At 33.4% G+C, this 17811-nt stretch overlaps 1 protein-coding gene and 1 long non-coding RNA gene across 3 annotated transcripts; one reads left to right on the top strand and one right to left on the bottom strand.

The window, feature by feature from the left end:
- Positions 1 to 570: 570 nt before the first annotated feature.
- LOC142615543 (acidic endochitinase-like) lies at positions 571 to 1595 on the top strand. Its single transcript, XM_075788283.1, has one exon. It carries the CDS (start codon positions 578 to 580, stop codon positions 1463 to 1465), a length of 888 nt encoding a protein of 295 aa, XP_075644398.1. The 5' UTR covers positions 571 to 577; the 3' UTR covers positions 1466 to 1595.
- Positions 1596 to 12667: 11072 nt separating this feature from the next.
- LOC142615370 (uncharacterized) lies at positions 12668 to 16449 on the bottom strand. 2 transcript variants are annotated; one of them, XR_012840729.1, is made up of 3 exons: positions 16398 to 16449; positions 14471 to 15206; positions 12668 to 12908 (listed from the first exon to the last, which is right to left on the bottom strand). It is a non-coding gene; the product is annotated as an uncharacterized LOC142615370 (long non-coding RNA). The 2 variants fall into 2 exon arrangements; XR_012840728.1 differs by lacking the exon at positions 16398 to 16449 and having other exon boundaries at positions 14471 to 16342.
- Between the last annotated feature and the right edge of the window lie 1362 nt (positions 16450 to 17811).

The raw sequence follows: 17811 nt of genomic DNA, 5'->3' as shown, positions 1-17811 counted from the left end.
GCGCCGCAATAGGTTCCCATTTTATCTATTAAATGAAACCCTATTGCAGCGCTTTTTGACCGCCGCTATATGTTTGAACTATAGCGGCGGGCTATAAGCGCCGCAATAGGTTCCCATTTTATCTATTAAATGAAACTCTATTGCGGCGCTTTTTGACCGCCGCTATAGGTTCAAACATATAGTGGCGGCCAAAAAGCGCCGCAATAGGGTTTCATTTAATAGATAAAATGGGAACCTATTGCGGCGCTTTTTGACCGCCGCTAAAGGTGAACACAATAGTGGCGGGCACGACCCGCCGCTAAAAGTCATTTGAAACAAATTCGAACGGGCCTATAGCGGCGGTTTTATGCCCACCGCAATAGACTAAAACTGCTGCTAAAAATCGTATCTATAGCGGCGGGTTTTTGTACCGCCGCAATAGGGATACTGCGACGCGACAAGCCTGGCGGGGAGAACCGCCGCAATAGCCCCCGCTGCAATAGGTGAAATGTACCTATAGTGGCGGTTTTTGGGGCTTTAGCGGCGGTTTTGGCCCGCTGCAATAGCCCAGTTTTTTTGTAGTGAAACCTACTATACTATGGCATCAAATCCGGCAAGCTCAATACCTTTTCTCTTATCAGTAATTCTGATTCTAGTGGTTAGTACTAATGCTGGTGGAATCGCAATCTACTGGGGTCAGAATGGAAATGAGGGTACCTTGGCAGAAACTTGTGCCACAGGTAATTATGCCTTTGTCAACATACCTTTCCTTCCAACCTTTGGCAACGGTCAAAACCCCCAAATCAACCTTGCTGGCCATTGTGATCCAACAACTAATGGGTGCACCAGGTTTAGCTCTGAGATACAATCATGTCAGTCAAGTGGAATTAAGGTGATGTTATCCATTGGAGGAGGTGCAGGGAGCTATTCTCTTTCTTCAACTGACGATGCTAGACAAGTAGCGACCTATCTTTGGAATAACTTCTTAGGAGGACAATCCTCATCTCGCCCTCTTGGAGCAGCTGTTTTGGATGGAATTGACTTTGATATTGAAGGGGGAACAACCCAACATTGGGATGAGCTTGCAAGGTTTCTCTCTGAATACAGCAAACAAGGAAAGAAAGTTTACTTAACCGCAGCTCCTCAGTGCCCATTTCCTGATGCTTTTATGGGAGCTGCCCTTAATACAGGCCTATTTGATTATGTATGGGTACAGTTCTATAATAACCCTCCATGCCAGTACAGCTCAGGAAATCTTGTAAATTATTGGAACCAATGGACTACCTCTATTCCTGCCACCAATTTTTTCTTAGGACTTCCTGCTTCACCTAATGCAGCTGGGAGTGGCTTCATTCCAGCTGCTGATTTAACTTCTAAAGTCCTTCCGGCCATTAAAGGTAGTGCCAAGTATGGAGGTGTGATGCTGTGGTCGAAATACTATGATGACCAAACAGGATACAGTTCTTCCATCAAGAGCAGCGTTTAGGAGATAGAGTCTATATGACTCTCTAATTGATGCATGTAATAATTTCAAAGTAGACGAGTTCCTACATATTCGATAACTATTATCCGAGCTTATGTTCATGTATGTATGTGACACGAATAAAAATACGCATCAATTTAGAACATGTCCCTTTTTTTTCCATGAATGAATGTAATCTATGCCTTTTTTTTTTTAGGATCATATTATATATTATTAAATATTGTCATGCCCCGAGTTCAACCGATATGAATTGGGCATGTGACAATAGCCAAAACCTATAGATACTGTACTGGTATCGTTTGTACTAGAGAAATATACTATACCGGCCATTAAACCAGTACTCCTTCAAAATGTACCAAAAATATCAAGTTATATGGACTTATTTCAGCTGCACTGGCCAATATTGACATTTCGGCCAGTACAATAAAAAAAATTATTTAAAAAAAAATTATTTAATCTATTATATTAGTTAATGTACTTAAGCTAATATTTAGGCTTATAAAATATGTGGACTTTAAATATTATGTTGATAAATATAAAAATTCATAAATTCATACTTACATAAATAATACAAATATATATATATATATATATATATACATATTTATGTATAGAAATATATAAATAGCGGTAATCCTAAAATGGTACACCGGTATCGATCAATACTGAAATTTCGTTCTCCTAGCCAAACTGAAACAACATCTATTATGAAATTGACTCCCTTGTGATTGATACCAATTAGCTGCTTATTATTGATATAGAAACTAGTATTTACAACTACTCCAAAAGTTCCTAAATTACAAGAATTTCAATGATAAAAATAGATTTGAACAATAAATGACAGCTTGTATTGTCTTTTAGTTGTTCCTTAAATTGTTGGAAAACATGGTTTTTCATCTCACATAAACCAAGTAGTGAATTTTTATTTTTATATTTTTTTTTATCTACTCTATTCATGTAAGATAACATGAAACTTTTGAATTTTAGAAACAAAAATTGAAAATAAAACTTGATTTAATAATTCTTAAAAAATAAAAAATAGAAGATCAATCTTAGGAAACTTTCAATCTTCATGATAAGAACTTGCTAGAATATGAATATGAATTGTGAAAAAGTAAGAATGGCGAATTGGAATAGTAGTTGTTGTAGGCCACTTCAAGGGGGCCTAAACCTCCATAGAGAGAGAGAGAGAGAGAGAGAGAGAGAGAGAGAGAGAGAGAGAGAGAGAGAGAGAGAGAGAGAGAGAGAGAGAGAGATTAAGAAATTGATTTATTCTTCAATGATATCTAATGTTGAATTACAATTATGTATTTATAAAAGACTAACTCTAATTTTCTTGGCTCACGTGGCTCAAGATAATTGGCTAGTTAATTTAATATATGCTTTATAAATTAAGTCATATGTTAAATGAGCTACATGTACCCAAATCCTAACTAACCCATCCTAATCTCAATCAACTAACCAACTAAAGGGGTTAGAACTATGAGGAGATTAAAAGACGTACTTTGGGGTTTCTATCATTTCCCTCCCCTTTAAACACCTTGTCCACTTGTTATTTTTGTGGTTGGCATTTTCATTAAAGGAGATCTTTCAATGGACTAATACCTTAGTGACATTTTACCATATTTATGCACTTCTCTTTGACAAGCAGTCTCATGTACATGAAGGTTTCTTTTCGTAGATCTTCAAACTCTCAAATTATTGAGTCTTTAATGGTTCTTCAATCTTCAAGATCTCATTGGTTCTTTGGACCTTGAAATGTTCTTGGATCCTTAAAACCTCATTTGATTCTAAAACCATTAGAATTGTTGATGCTTGCATTTTTTATTCTTGGATCACCGACACTTGGATTGCCAATTCCTTAATCGTAGACTCTTGAGTGAGAGCCTCCATTGATGCATCAAGAATTGGTTCTTGGTCCAACGGCATGAAATTCAAGCTCTTGCATCTTAGATTCTTGGGTGGTATTCTCTATTAATGCATCAAGGATTGGTGATCGAAACTGATTTTGTAGAGTGCATATGACATACTCAAATCCTAACTAACTCATCATTATCTCAACTAACTAACTAACTAACTAAAGGGATTACAACAACTATGAGGAGATTACAAGTAGGACATAATTTGGTTTTTTTTTTTTTTTTTTTTTTAATGCTATGGATTATGTTTGGAGGGCCAAGATTATTTTTGTGAGAAATGCTACTCTCACAATTTTTCACAACAACTTCACAATAAATCTTAAATGACAAGTTACCAATGAATAAAAAAAAAAAAAATTGTTGTGAAATTGTTACGGTTATAAAATTACTCTATTTTAGTTGAACCCAAATTATTGGGATTCTAAAAAAAGATGTTCAATATATATATATATATATATATATATATATATATATAGAGAGAGAGAGAGAGAGAGAGAGAGAGAGAGTAAACAAAAAGTGTTATTAAAATTAAATAATAAATATAAAAAATTGCAAGTATATATTTGGGTTTTCTTTTTTTTGGCAATCATAAGTGGCTTGTAACTTGGAGATTTTTTTCAGTCAAATATAAACTTCATCGTTTGTTTTCTTTTAATCTTTTGTTTTCCTTTTACCACAACTCTTATTGCATCAAAGTGATTCCCCCTCGAGAGTCGGAACAATCAAAATTACACTTCTTTTCTTGTCTTATTATTTTATTTCTTTGTTTATCTCAAAGTATTTGTTTGTATCCATCAACAGTTCAACTGTCAGTATTTTATACTTGTACGGCACAATGCACAAAAGAACCAGCGATCGGCATGCCCTAATTAGGGTACCCTAGATGCAATAAATTAAAACATAAATTATTAAAATTTGACAATTTATTATACCAAATTGGGCCCGCCAAAGGGTTTGATCAAATTTTTAATATTTTATGTGTGAAAAGGAAAGTGAATCAAGAAGGCACATTATTCAAGAATCCACTGGGGCTACAAGAGTCTCTAGAAACCACGATGACCTTAACCCTTCAGCAACGAGACCGAACATATTACTGGTGGATGTAAGGAACTTACACCACACTTTCCAACTATGACTAGAATTGACCTGGGATTGTGTGGCCAATGCTGAAACTGGCCTTCCATTGGTCGGATGGTGCTATGGTTGATGTAAGGAAAAACTTTTTACTAGTATACCACCACCGGTGAAAGTTTCCAACTATGACTAGTATTAACACTTTTTACTTTATATCATTTCAATAAATAAATAAAAAAAACACTTTTTATTGCTTCACCTAACCCTTTGCATTATACTACCACCGGCGAAAGTTTCCAACTATCAGTCTATCACTTGTTTACGACTACACTCCTTACAAAAAAATAAAATAATAATAAATAAATAAAAAGCTTGTTTACTACTACACCTAACCCTTCTTATTATAATTCCTTTTTTATTAACGAAGAGTGTGATATGAATTGAAGTAATAAAATCATTTCTAATACATGCATGAATAAGATTATCCAAAAAGAATTAATTCCAAAATTAAGATAAAAAAATCAATTATATTTACACAACTAAAAAAAATTTAATATTTTAGTCTTATATGTAAAACCAACATATATATATATATATATAAAACACCCTAACTTAAATAGCTTGAGTAATGTCTCTAATCGTATTGTGCTTTAGCCTTTAAGAATACATATATTAATATTACACATGAGAAAATAATGGCTTTAATAATTAAAACACTTGAAAACAAATTATTAAGCCATAATCCCAATTCAGTAAAACAATCTAAATTTCAAAATTTAAATAAAAAAAAGTTAACTAAAGATAAACTTACATAGGAATTTAGACCGATGGATATAATTTAGCCAAATATTATAGGCTAGCTCACATGTAAGAACCCTTTTAGATCCTTCTTTTTCTCTTGTATCCTATTTCATGTTGGTAGCAAATTTTTCTTTTAAAGAAGATAAACTACTTGCACCAAACAGAAACCACAACAGATTAAATCCACAAGAAAATATTGTTGCCAACAACAAAAAGTCATGTAATGAGAACATAAATGATATAGATATTTCACTTGCTATATAATCTACTCAAAGAGAAAACATTTCATACCATTACATCATAGCCCTCATATTGAATTTAGTTAAATATTATGATCTGAAATGATATAGGAGAAATTCTAAATTGAATTTAGTTATACTTTCAAAGATATATATACAAAAAAAGCTCACAAGAACCTTAAATTATATGATCTAAAAGGATATGGGAAGAATTCCGAATACTAAGAAATTTACACAGAGTACAAATAAAATTTTAAAACATGTAAATAGATAAAAATTGATAGTTTTAACAATCAATAAGTAAAAGTAACTTGTAATTAGATTGCACTACAGCACATAAAAGACAGGAAATTTGAACCAAATTTTTCGTAGTGATAGTCAATTGGGAAAAAAAAAAAAAAAAAAAAAAAACCTTACAAACAAAATATATAGAATAACCAAAACCTAAATACACACACAAAATAGTCAAAAATTTTAGAATTTAAAAAAATAAAAATTTCTCCTAAGAGGAACCAAGAAATTAAATGGGTATCCATTGTTTTGCTTATTTATAGTAGACTTTCTTTGACATGATATTCATAAATGCAAATTTAGAAACAAATAACAATAAGTAAAATGAATTAATTTAATCAATGCTATCATATACAAGTATGTATGCATAAGTTGCAACTTGAAAAAAAAAGAAGAAAAAGAAACGTGGGGCACAAAAGATGTTCTATGGAAACAAGGATAGAATCTGGATTTCAATTTTGGGGGGCCAAAGCATGAACCAAATTTTTTTTGATAACATGGTGGTTTATTATCTTAAAAAGCATGGTAGACAAAAAATTACATTTTATTACGTGAATTTTAAGTCACAAAGGAAATAACATGAAAAACAAAAATTGAAAGCTATGAACTAATATTCTTTCCTTCTATTAAAAGAGAAAAAGAAAGATGGCTTAATAGTCCATTTATTGGGTACTTTGAAAGAATATGTTGATTTCATCGTGTTGACTTATATGATAATCCCATACTTTTGGACTCAACTTCAATCATGCTCTAATGAACAAATATCAACTTTATTAATTTCAACTTTTCAAAACTTTGTTTGAGAATTTAAAAAAACTAGGATATTAATATTAAGGGTTAGGAATGCTACATTATCAACATTGGCTCTATATTGAAGATATTTCAGAATCACAGAGCCATGCATCAAGCATACGTGAATTAAGGCTCCTTGAATCAAGCAATCACACCAAAGAGCCAAAGTCAAATACATAACAATAAAGGAAATGCCTCATTAGGATATTTACATTTAATATAGATATTAGAATCCCTCAATGGGATATTTACATTTAATGTAAATATTATAATGGCTGATTTGTTGCCTTTCATTGTGTTCAAATTCAATATATATATATATGAAAGGCCCCAGCACACATTGGCAGTGTGTGGGAATTCAGAACTACTCTGTTTCTTTACTACTCTGTTTCTATATGGTATCAGATGCTACCCAATCCAACCTTTGATTTATGGCTTCAACAAGACCAAATGATCTTGTCTACTCTGCTCTCGTCCCTTTCAGAAAAAGTTATGGCTCATGTGGTGGGCCTTGCCACTTCCCATGAAGTATGGACCACTCTAGATCGTCTCTTTTCATCTCAATCTCAGGCTCGTATTCTCAGAATTCGATATCAACTCTCTACCTTGCAGAGAGGCAACCTCTCCACCTTGCAGAGAGGCAACCTCTCCATTTCTGACTATTACCAAAGGGCCAAAACACTTGCTGATACCTTAGCTGCCATTGGCCAACCTCTACAGGACTCTGAGGTGGTTTCTTACATCTTGGGTGGCCTAGATTCCACCTATCACTCCTTGGTCACATCAATTACCACCCGAGTCAACCCCATCTTATTGGAAGACCTTTTCAGTCATCTTCTCAACCATGAACAACGCATTGAGCGAAACCATGCTGCCCCAGATATCCCATTCCCCTCAGCAAATGCTGCCACTCACTCCTCTAATTCTCGTGGACGCAGTACTCGATCTCCACCACACTCTCAGTCCTCTCATCAAGGACCATCTTATCATGGACATAACCATAATCGTGGTCAGGGGCGTGGACGTAATCCAGCTAATGGCAACTCACGTCCGATCTGTCAAGTGTGCAAGAAACCTGGACATATTGCTCTCACTTGTTACCATTGTTTTGATCATTCCTTTCAAGGTGTATCTCCCAATATGGCTGCCTTTGTTGCTGGTCCTCCATCTCAATTTGATGCTAATTAGTATCCAGATTCGGGGTCCACCAATCATCTGACACCTAATCTGCATAATCTCAATTTACATGCCGATAAATTTCAAGGACCAGACCAAATTTGTGTTAGGGATGGAACAAGTTTGGATATCAAACATATTGGTTCTTCAAAATTGCTTACTTCCTCCACCTCTTTCCCTTTAAAACATGTTCTCCATGTTCCTAACATTCAAAAAAATTTAGTTTCTGTCAGTCAATTTACTTGTGACCATGATGTTTTCATTGAATTTCATGCTAACTATTTTTGTGTCAAGGACAAAACCACGGGGAGACTTCTTCTTCGCGGTCGATGTGAACATGGACTCTACCCATTTCCTGCCTCACTTCCATCTTGCCGATCCCCTCAAGCCTTTCTTGGAGTACGTGTTCCTCCTGATGTGTGGCACTGTCGCTTTGGACATCCTACTCATCGCACTGTTCATCACATTATCTCTCGTTTCTCATTACCAGTTGTCAAGAATAAAACTCATGCTGTTTGTGGTGCTTGTCAACAAGCTAAAAGCCAGCAACTTCCCTTTCATGATTCTACATTTCATTCCAATGCTCCTTTAGATTTAATATTCTCTGATGTTTGGGGACCTTCTCCCATTTTCTCAATTAATGGACATCGATATTATGTTACATTTGTGGATCATTTTTCTAAATTTACTTGGTTGTTTCCTATTAAGCTTAAATATGATGTTATGAATGTATTTAAAGTTTTTCAGTTGCATGTTGAGCATTTATTTGACAGAAAAATAAAAGTCATTCAAACTGATTGGGGTGGTGAATATCGCTCCCTCCATAAGTATTTCTCCTCTCTTGGTATTCCTCGTCGCTTATCATGTCCTCATACCCATGAATAAAATGGTACCGTTGAACGAAAGCATCGCCATTTGGTTGAGACTGGTTTATCTTTATTGGCCAAAGCTTCACTACCTCAGTGTTATTAGGATGAAGCATTTACTACTGCATGTTTTCTAGTAAATCGTTTACCTTCTCCAGTCTTGAACAATGTTTCCCCATTTGAAAAATTGTTTCAGGTTCAACCTGGTTACTCATTTCTAAGAACTTTTGGATGTACTTGTTGGCCATATCTTCGGCCTTATAATACCTACAAAATGGAATTTCGCTCAAAATTGTGTCTTTTTAGGCTATAATTCTTCTCATCGAGGCTAAAAATGCCTCCATGTTCCTTCCGGCCGTCTCTACATATCTAGGCATGTTATATTTGATGAGAATCTTTTTCCCTTTGCATCTAATATTTTTTCTCCCATTGTTGGATAGGATTCCCTTCGTACACATGTGCCTACATCTATCTCTCCCTCATCATCTCGTCCATCTTCTTCACCCAAGGTGTCTCATCATCCTTCCCGTGGTTCTCTCCCTTGTGTCTCACCACCTCCATTAGTGCCTTCTCATGTGTCTCACTCTCCTCCTCCACATGCTCACTCCTCTACCTCACCATCTACTACCTCCTCCTCTCCTCCATCTCCTGAGGCTGAACAAACCACTAGCACCATTGGCATGGCACCATCTTCCCATGCATCTCCTCCTCCTCCTCCTCCTATGTGAACACACCCCATGGTCACTCGGCTACAACACAATATCACTAAACCAAAAGTGTTCTCTGATGGTACTGTCAAATACCCTCTTTCTAAAGCTCTTATTGCTGTGTGTTCAAGCAAGAATGATGAACCAACTTGTTTTTCTGAAGCTGTTAAACATGCCCCTTGGTGTACAACCATGAATGTCGAATTTGATGCTCTTTTATGTAATGGCACTTGGTCCCTAGTTCCTGCCCATCCTTCCATGAATATTATGGGCTGTAAATGGGTTTTTAAACTCAAACACAAGCCTGATGGCTCTATTGATCGCCACAAAGCCTGCTTTATTGCTAAAGGCTTCAATCAACTGCCTGGCATCGACTTTGCTGATACCTTTAGCCCTATGGTTAAGCCCATCACAATTCGCACCATTCTTGCTCTTGTCGTGTCTTGCAGATGGTCCAATAAAAAAATTGATATCCAAAATGCATTCCTACATGGGTTTTTAGATAAAGAAGTCTACATGAAACAACCACTAGGCTTTGTTCATCCTCAATAGCCTCATCATGTTTGCAAGCTACACAAAGCATTATATGGGCTGAAGCAAGCCCCTCGCGCTTGGTTTTCTCGGCTTAGTTCGAAATTGCTTGAGTTGGGTTTTCATGGCTCTCTCTCCGACACTTCCTTGTTCATTTCTCACTAGGAAAAGTTTCATTTATATGTTCTCATTTATGTCGATGACATCATCATCACTAGGTCCTCCTCTCAAGCTGTCAACTCTCTCATATTAGCTCTTGGCTCTGACTTTGCTGTCAAAAATTTGGGTGACTTACACTATTTTTTGGGCATTGAGGCCCACCGTTCACAAGATGGGCTATTTTTATGTCAAAAGAGGTATATTCTTTTTTTACTCAAAAGGACCAACATGCTCCATGCCAAACCAATCAGTTCGCCTATGTCTACAGCCCATCAACTCTCATTATTTGAAGGCAGTCCAATATATGATGTCACTCAATACCGCAGCACCGTTGGGGCTCTCCAATATCTATCTCTCACAAGACTTGACATCTCCTTTGCTGTTAATAAAGTTTGTCAATTCATGCATAAGCCAGCAGATCTTCATTGGACTGTTGTCAAACGCATCTTGCGCTACCTTAAACATTCCTTGGATTATGGTCTTCTTCTTCTTCGTTGCAACCCCTCTCCTCAACTTAGTGCCTACTCTGATGCTGATTTGGTTGGTTGCCCCGATGATAGATGCTCTACTAGCGGGTTTTGTATCTTTCTAGGGCCTAATCTCATCTCCTGGAATTCAAGGAAACAACCCATTGTGGCTCGCTCTAGCACTGAGGCGTAGTACAAAGCCTTGGCCAATACTACTACAGAATTGATTTGGCTTCAATCTCTACTCTGAGAACTTGGTCTTTTCCTTCCAAACTCGCCCATTCTCTGGTGCGACAACATTGGTGCCACTTACCTCTCCGCTAATCCCATGTTTCATGCCCACAACAAACATGTGGAAATTGATTATCATTTTTTCTGTGAAAAGCTGCTTGTCGTGATCTTGATGTTCGCTTCTTATCTAGTAAAGATCAACTTGCAGATGCTCTCACAAAGCCCCTACCTTCCATCCGGTTCTCCTTTCTTCACTCCAAGCTCAACGTCCAGCCCCTCCCGTTGAGCTTGCGGGGGAGTATTGAAGATATTTCAGAATCATGGAGCCATGCATCAAGCATACGTGAATTAAGGCTCCTTGAATCAAGCAATCACACCAAAGAGCCAAAGTCAAATACGTAACAATAAAGGAAATGCCTCATTAGGATATTTACATTTAATAAAGATATTATAATCCCTCAATGGGATATTTACATTTAATGTAAATATTATAATGGCTGATTTGTTGCCTTTCATTGTGTACAAATTCAATATATATATATATATATATATATATATATATATATATATATATATATATATGAAAGGCCCCAGCACACATTGGCAGTGTGTGGGAATTCAAAACTACTCTGTTTCTTTACTACTCTACTTCTATACTCTAGAAGTATTTGAATGACTTTCCTAGAATTCATAAATTAAAATTAATTAAAAGTCATAGAAATTATCTCATGATACGTGCATTATTTATTCTCTTACTAAAAAAAGTTAGAGTAATGATATGTCGACAATAATTTTACAACATATTTTAATTGGTAAATTGTTACTGAATTCAATTTGAGTTCATCATTGACATCATTTTTTTATTTATCGCTAATAAATTGTCATTTATAACTTGTTGTAAAATTATTGTTAAAATTTGCAGAAAAAAAAAAATAGTTAGCATTTCGTCTGATGACACCCAAAGTTCAAACGATTTGGTTACATACATTAAGTTAGCTCTTATTTTTGTGTTTCTAAATGATAACTACCTCAATAAAATATTGGGCAGTGGACGTGAATGCTCTAAACCCAGCAAAGGATTTTTTTTTTTTTTTTTGTTGGGTTATGATAATGGTGATTTGGGGATGGGTGATTTTGTTGTATTGTGTTTGGACTTTGGAGGGACCATGGGCCCAATGAATGGGGTAGATGATTAATTTCATTTGGGTCATTTGGACCAATTTCAGAAATTTGATTGGGTTCTTGGGACCAAACAAAATATTGAGGGGGGGGGGGGGTGAACTATAATAATTTAGGCCCAGACTCTAAAATATGAAAATTCATATATACTATATAAATATTTTTAAAAAATTGAAATATATAATTTTTGAAATTTTAATAATAGATTTTTAGTTGGATTAATATTTAAAATTTTGAAACTAAGATAATAAAGTTTTAGCTAGATTAAATTATGGGTCTTGTTAACAGGTGTTCTTGAGGCAATTGTTAATAAACTATATTAGGAAAATTTTAATATGAGTACTATTTTTATGGGAAATATAAAAAGCTAACAAAGAAATTAATTGGTTTTTATCATCTTTTCATAAAATTTTTTTAAAAATAAATCTGAAAACAAAGCCCTTAGGACATTCATTAACATTTCCCTTAAATTATAGTTAAATTTTATCCCTTGATTGAAGGATATATATCCTAAAAATTAATAAAATATTTTTTTTCAATTATTAATAAAACTAGCGTTTAACCCGCGCAATGCGCGGGGTCATTTTACTTATTAGAAGACAATAAAATACATTAAAATTCTTATGGGGCATGTATAATTTAAATGATTGTTAAAATAAACCATCGTCAAATTGTTAAACTTCAATTACAGAAACAATATTTTATAACAATTCTAAAAAAGCTGTATAGAACAACCTAACATAAAAATTATATACATAAAAAATCAATAGACATATACAAATGTTATAAGGAATTATAGAATCAATTTAAAATGTAAGATAAATATATATGGTACAAATAGATAAATATAAGGTTTGTCAAGCAAGATGAGGTTTGGGAAGAATAAAAAAAAAGTCTATCTACATCTTCTGATAATGACGAAGACACAGCAGGTATTAGTGTAATTTCTATCATTGATAAGGGTAATTTCTATCTTCACCTTCTAATCATGCTGAAAATGCAATCACCAACAACCTATTATGATATAGCACATCAAGGGAAATAATTAGTAACTTGACCAAAGAATAAAACATACATACAGACACATAAACAAAAGAAAAGATAACTCTAACTAAAGTGTTTTAACTTCCTTAGACAATGTATATGTCATAAGCAAAAAACTATCAATTTATATAAGCAAAAAAGCTGACATGGTAAATTCACCTTTTTGCCTAGCATCAAAACAAAACAACTAATTATGAAATTCAAAGGTTACTCCAAAAGAATAAGGCCTAAAGCCTCATCCTTGGACTTGCTCATAATACAACAATAAATATAATTAATAGAAATAAAGAAATGCACTTGTTCAAAAATAATAATTAATTAAAATAAAAAAAGAAGTTCTACTCATTAAAATCTTTCAAATACTTTATTCCTTGCTTAATGACTTCTTGTTTCATCTCTAAATCTTGTAGGTCCAAAGTTGTTAATAACCATGCCTTTGAACATTGCATTTAATCTCATAATTTCTTCATCGGCTAAACATAAATTAAATATCATCAGCCAATGTAAAAATATTCCTAAACCTAGAAAAGCTTACATAATGCAAGTTCAATCTTGACCAAGGAAAATCCAATAAATAAGAAAAACAAAGTAAAAATAAACATGATATGATAAAAATTCTAAGATAGTTTGGTTATATTTATACACACAAAAGTAAAAGTAATATTTTAGCCTGATTATATTTATACATGTAAATTATAAAGCAAAAAAAATTAGTAACAAAAATTAGTTTAGAATATTTGCAATTGCCTTTGATAATCACATGCTTCAATCTATTATATAATTCAGTCTTCAGTATGCATTCATCCATATTTAACTAAAGAAAAAATTCACATAATATTCATAAAATTTTAAAATAAATATAGTAAGAAGTACAAAGTTTGACTATAAACTCACTTATAACCAATGTCTACAACTCCCACTAAAAAAATTAACATTATTATATAATTTGAAAATTGAACTGTTAGATTGCATATTTTTTATGTTTTTAACACGCGTGTCAAATTTCATACCAATTAGATTTACTATTCAATATGAAAAGAAAACTGTAAAATAAGAAAAAATGACCCTTAAATTGCTAAATCAAGTTGTTGCATAAAACCACAGCTTTCCAAAGTACTATGAAATCATAGGTCGGTACTTTGGTGATACTTAGTGTGAAAGTATTCAAGTTCTCTAAGTGCTACATAAAATCACAATGTCGGTTAAAATTATTTGACACAATTAGAAAGGATTTAGTACCAATTCAAACTGATAATTCAGCATTTATAAATTAGAAAGCAAAGATGATCAATATTAAATCTGGATAACCCATTTTACCTAAAAAATGTTCATATCCTAACACTAATTGATCAAAAAATATCTATATTAGAATTAATTTGTAGAGGAATAATCACCAAATTCAAATATAATAAATGCATAAATTAAAATAATTCAAAGACCTACATCATGTAAGTTTGAGAAAGTTGTAAGGTGCAATGAGTACAGAAGAAATTTCTAATTCTGTCAACGTGAATTAGCTACATTAACATTACCTGATTTTTTTCTATCCTTCTCAAGCTTTCAAAATCTTCTTAAGTACCTCTTTGTTTGATTTTTGAATGCCCTTGCAAACACAAAGTGTCATTGAGCAGCATTAAGAAATTCACCCAGTGAAAGATTTTTAAAATTCTGTACTTTGAAAAATGAAATTGAAATCTTACAAACATGAGAATGTACTTAGTGACTCTAGTGGAAAAAACTTGAACAACATGACTAACCCTCCAAGATAGCAAAATATTATAACAAATTAAGATGCATCAAACATGAAGAGAGCAAGAAACTAAATGCATATGAATGGATAAATAAAAAAGGATAAAGCGTTAAAATTTAAAACAACAATTCCATAGTGAAAGAGTAAAGGGTTCTTCAAATTGTTCATATTGTTCAACTCATATCTCAAAGGAAACAACAATTTCTGAAAATTTTATTGATTCCATTCTTTTAAAAAACAGGTGGAGCACATCACTAAACAAATATTTGAAATAAATAAATATTGGGACTTCAAGCTCAAAGATTTGACGTCTAAAAATATTTGTCACGGTCTGTATTTCTCTGCACCTGTTGGTCTGCATTTTCTGCAATCTACATACTTGTTGCTCTGAATTTCTCTGCACGTACCTATTGGTCTGTACTTCTCTACTGTATTTAGCTTCTGGTTCTTTCTGTTTTCAGCTTCTTGTTTCCTCTGTATTTGGATTTCAGGGCTGTCTTATATGTATTTGTTTTCATCTATTATCAATAAATAGGAACGAAAATCCAATTCAGATGCAAAGTCTGCAATCTATCCCTATTGATCAAATATGGCCAACCTCATTCTACATTACAAAGCGTGTGTATACCAACATAATACAATTTAAAAATAAAATTGACACAATCATTGTGATATGTGAACTTTATGGGAAAAAAAATCTAATACACAGAAGTATATACAGGAAAAACTTGATAACAATGCTAGAAAAGAAGCATGGGAAACGAAATTGTAAAGGGAAAAAATGTTTCAACAAAAAATTTAAAACAAAATAAATAAAATGAAAGCTTTAAAGTGTAGAGATATACTCAGAACAAATTGAACCCAATTATCCAAAAGGAAAACCAAATCCAACACAAATAACGGATATTAAAAACCATTCTTAACCCAAATTCCCTATTCAAAACCAAATCTAAGGCAAAAAACTCTAAGCAATCCAATCCAGTCAAAATACCCCTGCCTAAATCAGATTTGACCCCAAATTAAAAAATAGTAATAAAAGTAAAAAACCAAAAAAAAAAGACTATACTGGTGGAGGGAATGGGTTTGATGATGGCAGAGACCTGGACTGTTGCTTGACGCAGTTGGGGGGCAGATTTCTCAGTTTTTTTTCTCTCTCTCTCCACTCTCTGTGCCTAATAGACTCATTCTCTCTCTCTCTCTCTCTCTCTCTGCAGATTGTAAACTTAGTTACAAAACAGCCCCAAAACCAATTCAATTCCTAATATCCAAAACAAAAACAAATACTCACTAAACAAATTCTAATTTTCTAACCCAAATACCTGAATCAAAACCAAATCTAACCCAAATGACTAAATCCAACCAAATACCCAAACATAAATCATACTATCTCTGAGAAAATTATCTTTTTTTGATTAATCTCTAAGAAAATTATTCTCTACCATAACACACAAAGTAATCAATTTTGTACAAAGAACATCATTCTTTCAGATTTAAGAATTTAAAACATGCAAAACCTAGAAAACCCCAACATCAAAAATAACAAAATCATGACTTAAAAGTATCTTTTAAATAAATATCATCTAAAATCTTCAATGTATAAACAAAATTTTTTCAGATTTCAAAATCCCACAATTTCAATCCTCCTTGCAAATAACAGAACATGTAAGAAAGGTAAAGTTAGAGGATATTAGGAAAAAAAAAATTGGAACCTTTGCTTTGATGAAATTAGAGACTCCAGTTGAAGAAAGATTCCACTTCATCTCTGAGAGAAAGAAATTGAATGTTTTACATCCAAAAGAGACGAATTTAAACAAACCCATTACTAAAAATATCTAATAAAATAGTCACATATCGAATTTCAAATTCCTTAACCCTAATTTACGGAACCAAACCCAATTGTAATTGTAAAAGTTTGAAACATATAAGTATAACGGATCTAATTTGTGAGGAAAAAGTCGGAGAATGAATACTAACCCCCTTGGAGGCATTGTTAATAGGCGAGTGATTGTGATGTAAGGTATGACTTTTCATAGTTGAAATCTAAACGTGTTATGGTGTTTTGAAACTTTTTGATTTCTTATGCCCAATCGGATGTTGTCTTTAGTTGCACTCTTTCTGTTTCTTTCTCGTGTCTCGAGCCTCGTCGCCTCTCTCTCTCTCTCTCTTTCTATCTACGTGTGCATTGTATTTTAACCGCCGGTTAATATGCTAATCCGAAAATGAAAATAAATGGCGAAAAGTTTCGGAAAAACCAAAACGAAAGAACGGCCGACCTTTAGAAAAATTTTGTTGCGAGAGGAGAGATGAAGCGGAAAGCGAGAAGATCAAATGGCAATGGACGACCGTTCGAATGTCCACTGGATCCCAATTTTTTTTTCCCTTCTTCCCTTTCTCTGTGTCGCAGTATTGGTAGAGAGAGAAAAGATATAAAGGCAGTCAAACGGTGTTTTTAAAAATAAAAATAAAAAAACAAATCAGTTACTTAATTTACAATTTTTTTTTTTTTAAATTGCAGACGTAGCAGGGTTTTAAAAACCAAGCGTTGCGGCTGTATTTTTTAAAAACTGTATACATTTCTGAATTTTAAATAGACAGTTATCCTATTTGTCAACACGCCCTTAAATGTAGGAACTAACTTTTTCTCAGCTTTGTCTATTGTATATATATAGATGTGAGATGCAACTTGAGGGAAAATTTTATGATAAATCTATGAGAAATGATATGCATCCATATAGTGTGTATATCCTTCCAATGAAAGTGGGTTTTTTTTTCCCCTCTCGTAGATTAACTATACTTCTACCGCACAACTACACATCTTCATGCTATGAATTTTCTTTTTGTTATTGGCTCTGGTATTTTTCATCCTTCTTAAAAAATATATGTATAATGACAATTAAGTTTAAAGTTGATATGAGCAAAATCTATGTTGCATGATTTGTTAAAACATTTATTGTTACTTAATTTAATGAGAGTTATAAAAACAAATAAGTTGTTAGCTCTATCTAAAAAATTGCTTTTATCCATAATATTGTTGTAATTTGGTGAAACTACTTGGCATAATCATAGCTTACAAAGAATTGTTGCAATTTGGTGAAGCTACTTGGTGCTACCACAATTTCTAAG

Source organism: Castanea sativa, chromosome 11 (assembly GCF_040712315.1).
Source record: "Castanea sativa cultivar Marrone di Chiusa Pesio chromosome 11, ASM4071231v1".
NCBI lineage: Eukaryota > Viridiplantae > Streptophyta > Magnoliopsida > Fagales > Fagaceae > Castanea > Castanea sativa.
The sequence above is the reverse complement of the archived record's forward strand: the minus strand, read 5'-3'. Positions and strand labels throughout refer to the sequence as shown.

Coding starts and splice junctions, on each gene's coding strand:
- LOC142615543 (XM_075788283.1), top strand. CDS start 578: ATGGCATCAAATCCGGCAAGCTCAATACCTTTTCTCTTATCAGTAATT.